Below are 19297 nucleotides of genomic sequence, written 5' to 3'. Positions count from 1 at the left end.
ATACTTATATTATTTGACAAGTCACCAAATTTCGATTGAATGACAATTATATTAATGTTGCCATAAATAAATGCTATTATGTTATAAATTCAACATTTTTTCACCAAATTACCTGATACATTTATATTTTATATTGAAAATATTTTTTCATTTAGTTTGAATGACATAAAAATATTTATATGTAACAAAATTTTTAAATTTTAATAGCAATAATTATAAAATTAAAATTATATTTACTTATGGTATGTATAGAATTTCAATTTAGTTATACACTTTGGTTTGGAATATATGTATTTAAGAGTGTACCAGGAACAATATTTCAGCTTTATTTAATAATCTTATATCTAAGACGTGAATTAAATTGATAAATATATTTGACAAAATGCTATAGGTGTATTCACTTGGTCTTGCCAACTCATTGCATGGTGCATGGAATGCACATATTGTGCGAGCTTACAATGGAGAACAACAAAATACGCGCACAAATTTTCTTGCAATTGCAACAAAACAAAAAAAGAAAAAAAGCAGCTGTTTTGAAAACTGTTGCTTTTCGGGGAAATGTGATATGCTGCAAAAACAGATGACTTTGCAATACAGAAGGAATACCCCTCATATATGACAATATGTGTGTGCTCTTGCTTTGACAGCTTATGTGACAAAGCCCAATATTAACAGACTTCGAAATATAGCCATCGGGATGACACCCTTCATACTAGTTAGGGTAATATTCAATGAATTAATATAATATTCTAACATATTCTTAGGTATTTTATCGTTTCTTTTTCATAAAATATAACGGTTTTATTTCACTAGATTTTTATTAATATTAAGACCAAATCTTCAGCATCAAAAAGGAAAAATATCTAATATGATATAATGCTTAATTTAAATTTTATATAAAGTTAGTCAAAGTAAAAAGTTATTATATAATTAAACAAATTGAGGCGAACATAAATATAATAAAACTCTTTATGCAACTATTACAGTAACAAATTAAACTCTCATCGAACCATTTTGTCAAATATATTTACATCAAGGGAAATAATCTCCACAATATCAAAAACAAAATCAAAGAATATTATTTTGCATTTTACTGCAACAATTAAAATTTGGTTTTGAAACTGTTTAATTGGTCAATTATTATAGTTTTAAAAAAATAATTTTTCATTACACTAATGTTTTGACTATATTCTATAGTCGTCTTCAGGGTCCTATTATAATGTTTTTATAATGTATAGTGTTATAAAAACATATGTTATGATATTACATGAGTTCAACCTTTGGTACTTGCAGTCTCAAAAATTATTTACGAATAATTAAACACAAGAAATAATTCCAAGACCACAATTAAAAAATTATTATTTAAAATAATATAAAAAGAATTTTTGTTGATGTAGTTCACTACTTTTCGAAACTTCTCTATTCATGTTATTATGTTAATAAAGGTACGGAATTTTGTTAATTTTCCTTATTAAAATAATATAAAATTTATGAAGAGGTTTTTTCGAACAGTAATGAACTAATAATTTATGTAAAATAAATTTTAATTAAAATTGTCTTAATTATATTTCTTAATTTATTATATTGTGTAAACGCTTAAAATTTCAATTTTTATTTCCATTTTGTTCAACACTACAATAATTAGAATTAGCTGATGTTAACCGAATGCTAAAAAAAATGATGTCTTGATAATACTCTTGTTTTGATTATACATTATCTCAATAATATTGTAAATTCAGAAATTACCCAACTCTGTATACTACTAATATAGTAATAACCGAATATTATACTACTGATATAGTTATAACCGAATATCTAAAAAATAAACATGTACATAACACTTCTTTGTATGAATAACTGATTTATTACAATTGTACATGCTGAAGACCCTGTAAGACAAAATATTGCCAATAATGCAGTATTGCCACTTATTTGAAAATAATCATCAGCTGTCATAAGTTTAATTAAGAAACGTCATCACTTATTTGTCTATTTCCTCTAAATAAAATAAAAAATACAATTTTTTTGGATATAAATAATAAATTTTTGTGTTGAAATGTCTGGAAACAATATGTAAATAACATAAAAGATATAAAAACCATCAGTACAAAGAGTTCTCGAAAAGTAGAATACATAATTGGGCTGCACCAACAAGCTGTGTGGCGTATAGGTAAATAGAAAAAGTCCACATCATTAATATGTCTTTACCAGGGAATGGAATTTTTGTTGTGCGTGGAGAAATGTCCACGTTAATAACGGCTATGCGTCGAGGATCTAGATGGAATTCAGCTGCTTATTTGGTAAGAAAAACAAGAATGATTTAATAAACAACAACAACTAATATATATCCTTTTAAAGGACGATGAAAAAGATGGTATTATGAAACTTTTTATGGAACTAAGGGAAGTACTTAATCGCGTAGAAGATCTTCGATTGATTGAACCTAATATTTATTTATCACCGTTCCTAGAAGTTATACGCACTGATGAAACAACAGGTGCAGTTACAAGCTTAGCTTTAGCATCCATTAATAAGTTTCTATCATATGGATTACTTGGTAAATGTTCAAAATTTTATTAGAGCAAATTATAATTAATTGTAAAATGTTTAGATCCAACGTCCCCAAGTCTTGCGGCTACTGTTGAAAATATAGTTGATGCTGTTACGCATGCCAGATTTATGGGTACTGATCAATCATCTGATGGCGTTACTTTGTTTCGTGTTGTTGAAGTACTTCACACATTAATGCGGAGTCCAGAAGGATCTGTTCTTACTAATGAAGCTGTATGTGAAGTTATGCTAAGTTGTTTTAAAATCTGCTTTGAACCACGGTTAAATGAGTTACTGCGTCGTTCCGCAGAGCAAGCGCTTAAAGATATGGTAATTTTGCTGTTCATGCGTTTGCCACAATTTTCTGCAGATCGTAGTGACTCTAGTTTAATAAAAAAATTTCAAATGATGGCAGCTTCAATGGAACAAAGCAAGAAGCAACGTAAAAAGCAACCCAAAATACAACCGACATCAAATATTCAACGTAGCAATAGTCAACGTAGTATTGATCCAGATAAAAAGCAACAGTCAAATCTAAATACGGAAACAGTGTCAGACGTGTCTCTTCCAAGTCCACAATTGCTCAGTGTTGCTACGGCTAAAACATTGCCACTTGCTACAACGCCAGCTACACCAGCTGGGAATATACTTGATATGCAAGGTAAAATAACACAAACTCCTACAACAGCTCTAGAGATCGCTGATAATGATGTATGTAATGGAGTAGTGGTTACACCATTTGTACCTCAGGAAGACAATATGGATAGTAAAACATCCACTATTGAAACATCGAATTTACAAACAACTGTGGATTCACAACAATCAAATATGCAAGGAAGTAGTGAATATGTAAATTCCGTGGGTGTACGTTTCACACAGCAAAATTCACTTGATGCCTCGGACATAGGTCATTTAGTACCTTATGGTTTACCATGCATACAAGAGCTTTTCCGTTTTTTAATAATGCTATGTAATCCTTTGGATAAACAAAATACGGATACAATGATGCACATGGGTCTTAGTTTGCTCACTGTTGCTTTTGAAGTTGGTGCCGATAACATTGGCAAATATGATACTTTGCTTGAATTAGTGAAAGATGACTTAAGCCGGAATTTAATAAGCGTAAGTAAATTATGAAAATGCTTTTTCTTTATATTAATTTTTGGTTTGTTGTTTCAGTTATTAAAATCAGAGCGTGTGACAATTTTTGCTGCTGATTTACAATTGTGCTTTTTATTGTTTGAGTCGCTTCGTGGTCATTTAAAATTCCAATTAGAAGCCTATCTTAAAAAATTATCCGAAATTATTGCAAGTGATAATCCTAAAACTCCATATGAAATGCGGGAACTAGCGCTAGACAATTTATTGCAGCTATGGCGTATACCAGGATTTGTAGCTGAGCTCTATATAAACTATGATTGTGATCTGTATTGTACTGATGTTTTCGAAGGTCTCACGAATTTATTGTCAAAATATACTCTTTCTGCAACTAATGCAGTTTATAGCACTCATGTTATATCTATGGATACATTGCTCTCAGTCATTGAAAATATTGAACGCAATTGCATTGCTGCGAAAAATTCAGACAATCAAAATAATAGCATTGTTCCTGTACAACCAACGAATCGTCATTCTCGACAGAACTCTGGCTTGGATGGTATCGTAATTGAAACACCGAACGGCACAGTTAACGAAGATTGCAAAGTAGTCATTGAAAATATATCAAAATTCATTAATAGTTCTACACGTTTACGCTTAAATAGTAATAATGTAAATGAAATGTATGTTACACAAGAACACTTAGCTGCAGTGAAGCAAAAAAAACGTGTACTTACACAAGGTACCGAACTTTTTAATCAACGACCAGATAAAGGTATACAATTTTTGCAAGAAAATGGTATCTTAAATTCTCAATTGGACCCAAGAGAAATATCTTTATTTTTAAGAGAGAATTCAGGGCTAGATAAAAAAATGATTGGTGAATATATATCGAAAAAGAAAAATGTGGATTCAAAAATATTAATGAATTTTGTGGATTCTTTTGATTTTGTGGGACTTCGTATTGATGAAGCTTTACGTCTGTATTTGGAAACGTTTCGGTTGCCTGGAGAGGCGCCGTTAATTTTTCTTGTACTCGAACATTTTGCTGATCATTGGCATGTAAGAATATTTGTTATTATTTTTGATTATAAGTTTTACTCTTTTTTTTAATATATTTAGAAACAAAATGGTGAACCATTGGTTAATACAGATGCCGCATTTCGCTTGGCATATGCTATAATAATGTTAAATATGGATCAGCATAATTCTAATGCGAAACGTCTTAATGTACCAATGGAAGAAAAGGATTTTGTGAAAAATTTACGTGGATTAAACGGTGGTTCTGATTTTGACCAGGATATGTTAACAGCTATATTTAATGCAATTAAGTAAATATAGTTCAATATGCACACATGTTTTTTTTATCAATAACTAATCTTTTTTTTTTTAGAAATGAAGAAATCGTTATGCCAGCAGAGCAAACGGGTATAGTTCGGGAGAACTATTTGTGGAAAGTTTTACTGCGTAGAGGTGTTGGAGCTGATGGTTGTTTTAACTATGTAGAAAATTCAGCTTATGATCTGGAACTTTTTAACATCATTTGGGGAGCATCACTAAGTGCGTTGAGCTTTATGTTTGATAAAAGTAGTGAACATGGTTATCAACATACACTCACAGGTACAAATTATAAAACAGTTTTCTATTTAACATATATTAATGTAGTGAAAAGTTTGACAAAAATATTGAACATAATTATCTACTCTTACAGATGGAAACTAAGCAATAATTTTATATATATTAAAAAGAATTGTGCAAAAGTGATCCTTTTTTTTATTAATATAGGTAGTTTAGAATTTAATGTTAAAACCTAGCGAATCTTGCCTTGTCACACAGGATTCAATGCCAATAAGTCCATATAATTTTCTGGCTCAGAGACTTGTAAAATAAGTTGGTTCCCAACTAACTCTCAGATAGAAAAAGTGTCGGTATTCGTTCTTACAACGCAACTACATCTGATTCGTTCTTACAACTACAGTAACTTCTCTTTCCTCAGTAGAACAAAGCTGAGGATGTTGACAGGTTATCTGACTGGCCACTATGGTCTGCGTGACCATCTTAACAAAATAAATATGTTTGAGAAAACAGATTGGTGAAAATTACTTGGATGGGAGTTTCTTCTGTTAGGGTCGGTTATTAACATAAAAGTTCTGCTATGGTCGCAGTACTCCTCTAAGTTAAGAACTAGTATCCTATTTTTTTCTCTGCTATTCTATTCACTCTTATGGAAATTTTTTAAAGTTAATATAAAAAATTTTTAACAAAAATAATTATAAGCTATATGTAATGAAATATTTAAAATTTTTACTGTTTTAGGTTTTACAAAATGTGCTGGTATTTCTGCGTTTTATAATTTACATGAAGACTTTGACGCACTAATACTAACCCTTTGTAAGTTTACAACTCTTCTTAATACGGTTCAAATGGATACTGTAACGCCAGCTTACAATGAGATTGTACAAGCTGTAAATTTTGGCTTAAATCCTAAAGCTCAGGCTGCAATGAAAGCTGCGTTTGCAATGGTACATGATTATGGTGATTGCTTGCGGGAAGGTTGGAAAAACATACTGGATATATTATTGCAATTGTTTAAATTAAAACTACTGCCAAAAACAATTATGGAAGTCGAAGACTTTTGCGAAGAAAATGGCAAAGCTCAACTAATACTTGAGAAGCCAAGCCAAAAACAAGAAGCTGGACTATTTTCTAGTCTTTATTCATATTTGTCTTCAGAAGGACAACGTGAGCCATCAACTGAAGAGCAGGAATTTATAAAAATTGGAAGAAAGTGTATAAAAGAATGTCAACTTGAGCAAATGATACAAGAATCTAAATTTGTACAGTTAGAATCCTTGCAAGAATTAATTAACAATATTCTAGCATTGCTAAAGGCACCGAATGCACACAAATCTGTTGGATTGCCATACAGTGAAGATATAGTTGTCTTTTGGATGGAATTTCTTGTAAAAATTGTTATACAAAATCGAGATAGAATGATTACATTGTGGCCAAATATTCGAGATCAAATGTATCTCCTGCTTATGGGTGGATCATCTTGCGGTTATGATTATTTATTGAACAGAAGTATTGTAGCAGTTCTCAAACTTGCTATTTATCTAATGCGAAATGAAGAACTCTGTCCAATTGTGTTACAGTCATTAAAAATGTTGCTTATGCTGAAACCGTCTGTTGTTTTACGTATTTCAAAACAAATATCAATAGGCATTTATGAGCTATTAAAAACTTCTGCCCAAAATATTCACTCAGAACAGGATTGGCAAATTATTTTCACTATTTTGGAATGTGTGGGTGCGGGTGCTGTACCCCCAGAATTTGAAGACACTACTTTACCAACGCCAAATGTCACCGGCGCTAAATCGGACGGTGCTTTAAGTAGTGAAGAAGACTCTGGTATAAATGACCGTGGTTACATATCCGACACTGAAATCGCTAGCAAGAATCATCAACAACAACAATTACCATCTAATAACACTTCATCATTTCCTTCTAGTCCAACAGCTGAGAACTGGATTCTTGTAAATAAAGAAACAGATTTAACGAATTTATCGCGGTAATACATAGAAATTTTTATATACAAATATATATAATAAATTAATTATTTACTTATTTATAGACCACAATCACCACTTACAGCTGGTTCATCAATGAAAGCACAATCTTCCCTCGTTTTTAACTGCAAACTTATAGAACATTCACCCTTTGCATTACTTAAGTGTTGGGATTCTTTATCTTTTATTGTACGCAATGTTGCCCACATCACACCCTATAATTTTGAATCATGTGTGCGTTGCATACGAACCTTTGTCGAAGCATGCCGTGATGGTGGCTTGCGTCAACGTCGTAAATTTGAAGCTGCTAAAGCGAATGCTGCTCATCAGAAAAAGAAAACATCAGCGAAACGTTCAGAACGTGAAAATCAACGAAAACTTTCTGGAATTGAAAACCTTGGTGGTGATGCACAATACAGACCGGAGGATGATGATTTAGTGCAACGTTATGAAACATTATCCATACAATTGCTTGATCTTATGTATACATTATACACACGTACAGCACAGATCTTTCGTTGGTGGGCTGAAGAAGGGGGAGCAATTCCTCAATGTTCAGCATTATGGGCACAAGGTTGGTGTCCACTTTTGCAAGGTATTGCACGCTTGGCTATGGATCGTCGGCGAGAAGTACGTACTTATGCTATATCGTGCTTACAGCAACGTGCTTTATTGGTTCACGATCTGCAAACACTGTCAGGGGCAGAGTGGGCTTCGTGCTTTAAGCAAGTATTATTTCCACTGCTAAACGAAGTGTTGCCGGAAAGTACTTCTGTAACAAATTTAGAACCGATGTTGCTCGAAGAATCACGCATACGGACCGCAACGATAATGTCAAAAGTATTTTTACATCATTTAACACCATTAATTGAATTAGGCGATGTATTTAACGAACTTTGGATTGAAATACTTGGTTATATAGAAAAATTTATGCGTGTTGGTTCGGATATGTTGTCGGAGCAAATGCAAGAAATTTTAAAAAATATGCTTTTAGTTATGCATTCAGTACGTGTTTTTCATAATAATGATGGTACTTTATTAGTGCCATTATGGGAACTAACGTGGCGGCGAATTGGGGAGTTTTTGCCAAATCTTAAAAACGAATTATTTCGAAATGAAGGTAAAAAAAAATATTGAATCGAGATACATTTTTAAAATATTAATTTTTATTATTTTATAAATAGATAACCACGACCAAGTGATAACGCGTACTGCTTCTGTGGTGGCTATGGGTAATAATCTCAATAATATCCTTACAACACCGTCAGTAACAATTTTACCAAAAAAGGAGCAGCAACAGCAGCAGCAAATAGCAAAAAACGAGCAAATTGTTGAACATTCACCTATAGAATTACTTACATCACAGATTACTGTAAATTCTCCTGCTGAATCTCCTCTACATAGTATACTTTTGCAGCCCCCAGGAATGAATATTATGCAGAGTGATGAAGCACTGCTCTTAGGTCAAGTACGTTAGATTTTTTATTAAATTTTTTTTAGCAAAAGTATGCAATTTAAAATTATTATTTGTTATAGAATGTGCCATTGATTCTATCACAAAAGCAAGAACAAGAACAACAACAATTACAGGCAACTGACATATCATCGATACCACTATATAATATTCCGAATGAAATATCATTTGCTTCAACTCCAAAGCTATTAAATCCTACCCCAAAACCTTTATTAAATGAAGTGAGACCAATAAGTCCAACAGAAATGAAAAATGTTATGCCAGATTTAGTAAATGAAGCTACAAAAATTGGTACGGAAAACCTAATAAGTACCCAAAATGAACAAGTATCAGATCCATTCAAACAAAATGAATTAAATAAATCAAATTTAATTACAAATGTTGTAAATGCAACAATAATAAATAACACTAACAACAATTATTCATTTGCTATTGAATTGCCTGAAACGCCACCAGTTACTTTATACTATGGTGGAGAAACAAATAGTGAGCAACATCGGACTCTAGAAAATATACAATACACACCAGAACAGCAAACACTTCACACCAATGAACAGCAACATTTACAACAATATCAACAGTACTATCAACAATATCAAGAGCATTTAATGCAGCAACAAAAACAAATTACTGAAAATGACATAAATACTAATTCAGATTCCCCTGGTTTAGCTGCGGCAACAAATAATCAACATAATGAAAATACAACTGTGCCAATTAGTCATCTCTTAGTTGGTAATCAATATCCCTCATTATCTAAAATACCGACTTCAGCCATTGTACACAGTTTTACACCTGTTTATGTGCAATCACAACTGACACAATCGGGTGCCGACATCTATCAGGAATATGTACAAAATCCATATAATTTAACTCTACAACAACATCAACACGAAAAACAACAATTTACGACTGAACTTCAGCAGCATCAGCAACAACAACAACAATATAAACAAATGCATAAAGCTGAAGATTCTATTTTTGAGACACCAGCAAATTACTTTAGTTCTACCATTGATCCAAGTGCTATACCGCCAGGTTCAGAAATGCTATATGGGCAACCATAAAAATAATAAGTTCAGTTGTACTGAATCATTTCCACGCTAATTTTATTTATTAATTATGTGCAAATATTGTGGTGTTCTTTTAAAATATCAATGTGTTATCTTTTATAAATATGTATTTCATTTTTTTAATTTATTTGTATATTTAGTAATTATTTTGAAACTAAATTTTATTAAATTATTCTTAAAGAAATGTATATACTTGTTAAAATTAGTTAATTTTTCCTTAGAAATAAAAACAAATTATTTTGCTTTTATTTTTCATTCCGAAAATTTAATTCAAATTTATTTACATGTTTTTTTTTATTTTTGAACGAACTTTTTCTTGTTATATAAAAAAAAACAACAAATATATAATATCTAGTGTATCAAAACTGAAAGCGTTATTTTTCTTTTTTCTCATCATTAACTTTTATATGTCAACAAATAATCGATGTAATAAGAGTTTAAAACTCTTATATGAAATATGATAAAAAAAATATGATCTAATAGTTAGTGAGCCATTTTTGTATTAAGATTTGGTTCTTACAGATTTGGTGATTTTCAAGACACTGTGAATTATTATAAGTAAATAAATACAAAAACAAAAATCAGCTGTTCTAATCATTTGCAAGACTAATATGCAAAAAATGCTTTTACGATTCTTTAAGTTTGCAATAATGCATATGCAACAATGCACAGAGATCTTGAATACTCCTAATATGTTTCCGATGTTTAATCTAAGATACTTTGTGACGAATTTTAATATCTTGTTTACACAGTACAAGTAATCATAATTCTGATACTAATTTTGGTAGTTCGACAAGATAATTCGATAATTCCTTACGAAAATCAGCAAACAATCAATTCATACGGTTAAATTGTAAATAGCACACATAATAAATAAAATTAAATTCATAATTTATAATAATATAATGTGTAACCATATTGTGGATAATTATCATAAATTAGAAAAATAAATATTTAGGGTTGAATACATTTGCTATACAAAATATATGTAAAGATAAAAGAGTTAATCATAATATATTGTTAAAGTCTATTTGAATAATAAATATAAATAAAAAAAAAATATAGAACTTGGTGTTTCCACTGGATGGACTTTGGCAAAATTTCTATGTTCGAATGCAAATACGTATTATTTCTGAGTTTCCTTCATAAACAAAAACTTTTATATATCAGTGAAACAGTGAGTCTATGCAAAAATCTTGCCAAAGTAAAAGAGTGTAAAGCATATGTAGAGTATAAATAGCTTAATTACATAGAAAAACTGAAATATAAACATACCATAAATTGTTACCGGCAAAGATATTTTCGAATTTAAAATCATTTAAGAAAGGTGGTATCATCGCCGATTAAGTTGATGCCGCCAAAAATGTTTCTGAATTAGAGATAATTTAGTGAGGTGGCAGCATCTCCATTCAATTTATTGCCGGCATATAATTTTGTTTTTATTTAAAAAAGATGGAATTCAGACCTAAGCAGTGCTATTTGTGTAAAAAAAATTATTCGGGAAAAGGGATTAAAGTTACGAATGAACGCTACATTACATTTATAAAAAAAAGATTCAAAGAATTTCGCCAAGCCTGCCAAATATGCGAGATATGCTACAAAACTGTAAAACAGGCTTTTCGCATTAAATTGAACAATGCTATAGAAATGAAAAAAAAAAGTGAATATGGTGTTTCATCTGTAACGGAGGACTCAGAGGCGACGAATGCATCAAAACAAAGTACAGAAATAAATACTGAAGTCTTAGGTATAAGTAATGTATCGGCGTCATCTGACGACAGACCAATGACTAGTGCTGCAGCAGCTGCACGAATTCTTAAAAAGCAAATGCGTCCCATAGAGGAAGAAACTAATGACAACTTAAGTTTAAATGCGGTTAATGGAACGCGAAGACCTGACTACCAACCAATACCTAGAAGAAGAGAAGTCCAACATCGAGACCCACGAGTAATGGACATGTATTTAGCTGATATAACAGGTGGATGATATAATATTCGAATATATTATAAATATCGTAATACATTGGAACGCTCATTTAAATATCATTGTTGTAATACACATAATTTATTGTTTTTTTATTAAATCTGTAATTATTAACGTAATTTTTGAAAATTTAATTTTGTTTTTAAATAAAATATATATAATTTTACAATAATTGTTGTGTTGCTATCTATTTACAATTGAGATTTTTTATGAAACAGCCTAAGTACAGTATGAAAATACAACTGTGCCAATTAGTCATCTCTTAGTTGGTAATCAATATCCCTCATTATCTAAAATACCGACTTCAGCCATTGTACACAGTTTTACACCTGTTTATGTGCAATCACAACTGACACAATCGGGTGCCGACATCTATCAGGAATATGTACAAAATCCATATAATTTAACTCTACAACAACATCAACACGAAAAACAACAATTTACGACTGAACTTCAGCAGCATCAGCAACAACAACAACAATATAAACAAATGCATAAAGCTGAAGATTCTATTTTTGAGACACCAGCAAATTACTTTAGTTCTACCATTGATCCAAGTGCTATACCGCCAGGTTCAGAAATGCTATATGGGCAACCATAAAAATAATAAGTTCAGTTGTACTGAATCATTTCCACGCTAATTTTATTTATTAATTATGTGCAAATATTGTGGTGTTCTTTTAAAATATCAATGTGTTATCTTTTATAAATATGTATTTCATTTTTTTAATTTATTTGTATATTTAGTAATTATTTTGAAACTAAATTTTATTAAATTATTCTTAAAGAAATGTATATACTTGTTAAAATTAGTTAATTTTTCCTTAGAAATAAAAACAAATTATTTTGCTTTTATTTTTCATTCCGAAAATTTAATTCAAATTTATTTACATGTTTTTTTTTATTTTTGAACGAACTTTTTCTTGTTATATAAAAAAAAACAACAAATATATAATATCTAGTGTATCAAAACTGAAAGCGTTATTTTTCTTTTTTCTCATCATTAACTTTTATATGTCAACAAATAATCGATGTAATAAGAGTTTAAAACTCTTATATGAAATATGATAAAAAAAATATGATCTAATAGTTAGTGAGCCATTTTTGTATTAAGATTTGGTTCTTACAGATTTGGTGATTTTCAAGACACTGTGAATTATTATAAGTAAATAAATACAAAAACAAAAATCAGCTGTTCTAATCATTTGCAAGACTAATATGCAAAAAATGCTTTTACGATTCTTTAAGTTTGCAATAATGCATATGCAACAATGCACAGAGATCTTGAATACTCCTAATATGTTTCCGATGTTTAATCTAAGATACTTTGTGACGAATTTTAATATCTTGTTTACACAGTACAAGTAATCATAATTCTGATACTAATTTTGGTAGTTCGACAAGATAATTCGATAATTCCTTACGAAAATCAGCAAACAATCAATTCATACGGTTAAATTGTAAATAGCACACATAATAAATAAAATTAAATTCATAATTTATAATAATATAATGTGTAACCATATTGTGGATAATTATCATAAATTAGAAAAATAAATATTTAGGGTTGAATACATTTGCTATACAAAATATATGTAAAGATAAAAGAGTTAATCATAATATATTGTTAAAGTCTATTTGAATAATAAATATAAATAAAAAAAAAATATAGAACTTGGTGTCTCCACTGGATGGACTTTGGCAAAATTTCTATGTTCGAATGCAAATACGTATTATTTCTGAGTTTCCTTCATAAACAAAAACTTTTATATATCAGTGAAACAGTGAGTCTATGCAAAAATCTTGCCAAAGTAAAAGAGTGTAAAGCATATGTAGAGTATAAATAGCTTAATTACATAGAAAAACTGAAATATAAACATACCATAAATTGTTACCGGCAAAGATATTTTCGAATTTAAAATCATTTAAGAAAGGTGGTATCATCGCCGATTAAGTTGATGCCGCCAAAAATGTTTCTGAATTAGAGATAATTTAGTGAGGTGGCAGCATCTCCATTCAATTTATTGCCGGCATATAATTTTGTTTTTATTTAAAAAAGATGGAATTCAGACCTAAGCAGTGCTATTTGTGTAAAAAAAATTTTTCGGGAAAAGGGATTAAAGTTACGAATGAACGCTACATTACATTTATAAAAAAAAGATTCAAAGAATTTCGCCAAGCCTGCCAAATATGCGAGATATGCTACAAAACTGTAAAACAGGCTTTTCGCATTAAATTGAACAATGCTATAGAAATGAAAAAAAAAGTGAATATGGTGTTTCATCTGTAACGGAGGACTCAGAGGCGACGAATGCATCAAAACAAAGTACAGAAATAAATACTGAAGTCTTAGGTATAAGTAATGTATCGGCGTCATCTGACGACAGACCAATGACTAGTGCTGCAGCAGCTGCACGAATTCTTAAAAAGCAAATGCGTCCCATAGAGGAAGAAACTAATGACAACTTAAGTTTAAATGCGGTTAATGGAACGCGAAGACCTGACTACCAACCAATACCTAGAAGAAGAGAAGTCCAACATCGAGACCCACGAGTAATGGACATGTATTTAGCTGATATAACAGGTGGATGATATAATATTCGAATATATTATAAATATCGTAATACATTGGAACGCTCATTTAAATATCATTGTTATAATACACATAATTTATTGTTTTTTTATTGAATCTGTAATTATTAACGTAATTTTTGAAAATAATTTTGTTTTTAAATAAAATATATATAATTTTACAATAATTGTTGTGTTGCTATCTATTTACAATTGAGATTTTTTATGAAACAGCCTAAGTACAGTATGAAAATACAACTGTGCCAATTAGTCATCTCTTAGTTGGTAATCAATATCCCTCATTATCTAAAATACCGACTTCAGCCATTGTACACAGTTTTACACCTGTTTATGTGCAATCACAACTGACACAATCGGGTGCCGACATCTATCAGGAATATGTACAAAATCCATATAATTTAACTCTACAACAACATCAACACGAAAAACAACAATTTACGACTGAACTTCAGCAGCATCAGCAACAACAACAACAATATAAACAAATGCATAAAGCTGAAGATTCTATTTTTGAGACACCAGCAAATTACTTTAGTTCTACCATTGATCCAAGTGCTATACCGCCAGGTTCAGAAATGCTATATGGGCAACCATAAAAATAATAAGTTCAGTTGTACTGAATCATTTCCACGCTAATTTTATTTATTAATTATGTGCAAATATTGTGGTGTTCTTTTAAAATATCAATGTGTTATCTTTTATAAATATGTATTTCATTTTTTTAATTTATTTGTATATTTAGTAATTATTTTGAAACTAAATTTTATTAAATTATTCTTAAAGAAATGTATATACTTGTTAAAATTAGTTAATTTTTCCTTAGAAATAAAAACAAATTATTTTGCTTTTATTTTTCATTCCGAAAATTTAATTCAAATTTATTTACATGTTTTTTTTTATTTTTGAACGAACTTTTTCTTGTTATATAAAAAAAAACAACAAATATATAATATCTAGTGTATCAAAACTGAAAGCGTTATTTTTCTTTTTTCTCATCATTAACTTTTATATGTCAACAAATAATCGATGTAATAAGAGTTTAAAACTCTTATATGAAATATGATAAAAAAAATATGATCTAATAGTTAGTGAGCCATTTTTGTATTAAGATTTGGTTCTTACAGATTTGGTGATTTTCAAGACACTGTGAATTATTATAAGTAAATAAATACAAAAACAAAAATCAGCTGTTCTAATCATTTGCAAGACTAATATGCAAAAAATGCTTTTACGATTCTTTAAGTTTGCAATAATGCATATGCAACAATGCACAGAGATCTTGAATACTCCTAATATGTTTCCGATGTTTAATCTAAGATACTTTGTGACGAATTTTAATATCTTGTTTACACAGTACAAGTAATCATAATTCTGATACTAATTTTGGTAGTTCGACAAGATAATTCGATAATTCCTTACGAAAATCAGCAAACAATCAATTCATACGGTTAAATTGTAAATAGCACACATAATAAATAAAATTAAATTCATAATTTATAATAATATAATGTGTAACCATATTGTGGATAATTATCATAAATTAGAAAAATAAATATTTAGGGTTGAATACATTTGCTATACAAAATATATGTAAAGATAAAAGAGTTAATCATAATATATTGTTAAAGTCTATTTGAATAATAAATATAAATAAAAAAAAAATATAGAACTTGGTGTCTCCACTGGATGGACTTTGGCAAAATTTCTATGTTCGAATGCAAATACGTATTATTTCTGAGTTTCCTTCATAAACAAAAACTTTTATATATCAGTGAAACAGTGAGTCTATGCAAAAATCTTGCCAAAGTAAAAGAGTGTAAAGCATATGTAGAGTATAAATAGCTTAATTACATAGAAAAACTGAAATATAAACATACCATAAATTGTTACCGGCAAAGATATTTTCGAATTTAAAATCATTTAAGAAAGGTGGTATCATCGCCGATTAAGTTGATGCCGCCAAAAATGTTTCTGAATTAGAGATAATTTAGTGAGGTGGCAGCATCTCCATTCAATTTATTGCCGGCATATAATTTTGTTTTTATTTGAAAAAGATGGAATTCAGACCTAAGCAGTGCTATTTGTGTAAAAAAAATTATTCGGGAAAAGGGATTAAAGTTACGAATGAACGCTACATTACATTTATAAAAAAAAGATTCAAAGAATTTCGCCAAGCCTGCCAAATATGCGAGATATGCTACAAAACTGTAAAACAGGCTTTTCGCATTAAATTGAACAATGCTATAGAAATGAAAAAAAAAAGTGAATATGGTGTTTCATCTGTAACGGAGGACTCAGAGGCGACGAATGCATCAAAACAAAGTACAGAAATAAATACTGAAGTCTTAGGTATAAGTAATGTATCGGCGTCATCTGACGACAGACCAATGACTAGTGCTGCAGCAGCTGCACGAATTCTTAAAAAGCAAATGCGTCCCATAGAGGAAGAAACTAATGACAACTTAAGTTTAAATGCGGTTAATGGAACGCGAAGACCTGACTACCAACCAATACCTAGAAGAAGAGAAGTCCAACATCGAGACCCACGAGTAATGGACATGTATTTAGCTGATATAACAGGTGGATGATATAATATTCGAATATATTATAAATATCGTAATACATTGGAACGCTCATTTAAATATCATTGTTATAATACACATAATTTATTGTTTTTTTATTGAATCTGTAATTATTAACGTAATTTTTGAAAATAATTTTGTTTTTAAATAAAATATATATAATTTTACAATAATTGTTGTGTTGCTATCTATTTACAATTGAGATTTTTTATGAAACAGCCTAAGTACAGTATGAAAATACAACTGTGCCAATTAGTCATCTCTTAGTTGGTAATCAATATCCCTCATTATCTAAAATACCGACTTCAGCCATTGTACACAGTTTTACACCTGTTTATGTGCAATCACAACTGACACAATCGGGTGCCGACATCTATCAGGAATATGTACAAAATCCATATAATTTAACTCTACAACAACATCAACACGAAAAACAACAATTTACGACTGAACTTCAGCAGCATCAGCAACAACAACAACAATATAAACAAATGCATAAAGCTGAAGATTCTATTTTTGAGACACCAGCAAATTACTTTAGTTCTACCATTGATCCAAGTGCTATACCGCCAGGTTCAGAAATGCTATATGGGCAACCATAAAAATAATAAGTTCAGTTGTACTGAATCATTTCCACGCTAATTTTATTTATTAATTATGTGCAAATATTGTGGTGTTCTTTTAAAATATCAATGTGTTATCTTTTATAAATATGTATTTCATTTTTTTAATTTATTTGTATATTTAGTAATTATTTTGAAACTAAATTTTATTAAATTATTCTTAAAGAAATGTATATACTTGTTAAAATTAGTTAATTTTTCCTTAGAAATAAAAACAAATTATTTTGCTTTTATTTTTCATTCCGAAAATTTAATTCAAATTTATTTACATGTTTTTTTTTATTTTTGAACGAACTTTTTCTTGTTATATAAAAAAAAACAACAAATATATAATATCTAGTGTATCAAAACTGAAAGCGTTATTTTTCTTTTTTCTCATCATTAACTTTTATATGTCAACAAATAATCGATGTAATAAGAGTTTAAAACTCTTATATGAAATATGATAAAAAAAATATGATCTAATAGTTAGTGAGCCATTTTTGTATTAAGATTTGGTTCTTACAGATTTGGTCAATCATATAAATCCAAATTTTTTTGGAAACTATAGAATGGAAAAATATTTAGAAAAATGTATAAATAAATTGTTATATTATTATCAAACGGGGATATTGAATATAAGCACCTAGTTTGTTTGGTTTCATTTCCTATATTGTATGTGGTACAAAATAAACCGCTTCTTTTTAGTTTTGCAAATTTAAAGATATATTTTAATACTCATTTTATATAATAGCCACACACTGGTCTCATTTTACAAAACAATGATTCAATACTTATTTTACAAATCACCACATACTGGTCTCGTTTTGGTAAAATGTTATGATATGGAGTTTCTATATTCTCTCTGCTAACAGCAAGAAATCTATTTAAAACTACCTTGAATGGATTGTCTTTTAGTTTGGCCTTTAGAGTTGATGCAATTCACGGTACCTTAATTTTAAGGTATGCATTTTTGTTGTTAATAAAACAAAAATTTTTAAACTAAATAAAAATAATTAAATAATTAGAATTATTAAAAAACAAAAAAAAACTGCTTCGCCCGTGACAATGCTTTTAACATTGCCGTGACCAGGATTCGAACCTGGGTTACTACGGCCACAACGTAGGGTCCTAACCACTAGACGATCACGGCTACACGAAGCTTGTTTCGTCATTTGCAAATGTCAATTATATACTATCCTATTATATGCATTAATAATTTTAAAATATTATACATATATTTTTAAAATTTGTATTTATTTCTACTATAAAAACTCAAAATTTACTTCTCAAATTATATTAATAAAATAAAAAAAAATTTATTAATTCAATATACTCAATTTTTTAAAATTTAATACTACAAAATTAGTTTTGTTAATCAGCATTCTATAACAACCATAATATGTTTCTAATATTATAAGAACACTTATTAAACTATTATGATTTAAACCGCGTTTTGTTATGATACTGTTAATTGTGAAACTGCCACCAACTAAAAATAAAAACAACAGTATTAAAAGAGACGGTCCAAATTTTTGACAATTTTGTTCTGCTATGTTCAGACTAATTCATTTTACTCGACAAATATTTTACTATATTTTTATATAAAATCTATATAAAAATATGTTGAAAAGAATTTGATAATTCTAAATGTAAATATAATATTTGAAATATGCTATGTTTGAGTAAAATAATTCGTTTGTATGCATGTTTGCAGTTGATGGTGTAATCATAACGCTTATTTTGAAAATAAATAGAAAACGACGACACAGCT

General features: G+C 29.4%; 1 protein-coding gene and 1 non-coding gene across 2 annotated transcripts; one reads left to right on the top strand and one right to left on the bottom strand.

The window, feature by feature from the left end:
- Positions 1 to 1797: 1797 nt before the first annotated feature.
- LOC119683696 (Golgi-specific brefeldin A-resistance guanine nucleotide exchange factor 1) lies at positions 1798 to 12446 on the top strand. Its single transcript, XM_038097501.1, has 11 exons — positions 1798 to 2300; positions 2359 to 2557; positions 2612 to 3672; positions 3730 to 4710; positions 4771 to 4979; positions 5042 to 5268; positions 5965 to 7219; positions 7283 to 8337; positions 8402 to 8685; positions 8754 to 9426; positions 12017 to 12446. The coding sequence occupies exons 1-11, from the start codon at positions 2199 to 2201 to the stop codon at positions 12346 to 12348; spliced, it is 6378 nt and encodes a 2125-aa protein (XP_037953429.1). The 5' UTR covers positions 1798 to 2198; the 3' UTR covers positions 12349 to 12446.
- A 6158-nt stretch (positions 12447 to 18604) lies between these two features.
- On the bottom strand, positions 18605 to 18676 carry Trnah-gug. Its single transcript has one exon. It is a non-coding gene; the product is annotated as a tRNA-His (tRNA).
- Between the last annotated feature and the right edge of the window lie 621 nt (positions 18677 to 19297).

The sequence above is a fragment of the Teleopsis dalmanni genome, chromosome 2 (genome assembly GCF_002237135.1).
Source record: "Teleopsis dalmanni isolate 2A chromosome 2, ASM223713v2, whole genome shotgun sequence".
Lineage (NCBI taxonomy): Eukaryota > Metazoa > Arthropoda > Insecta > Diptera > Diopsidae > Teleopsis > Teleopsis dalmanni.
This window is presented reverse-complemented; position numbering and strand designations above follow the sequence as displayed.

Excerpts from the sequence above, each read along its gene's own strand:
- LOC119683696 (XM_038097501.1), top strand. The coding sequence starts at position 2,199 with ATGTCTTTACCAGGGAATGGAATTTTTGTTGTGCGTGGAGAAATGTCC. Across the intron at positions 4,711-4,770 it reads ATTTTGCTGATCATTGGCAT|AAACAAAATGGTGAACCATT; the intron begins GTAAGAATATTT and ends TAATATATTTAG. Across the intron at positions 9,427-12,016 it reads AATTAGTCATCTCTTAGTTG|GTAATCAATATCCCTCATTA; the intron begins GTAATCAATATC and ends ATCTCTTAGTTG.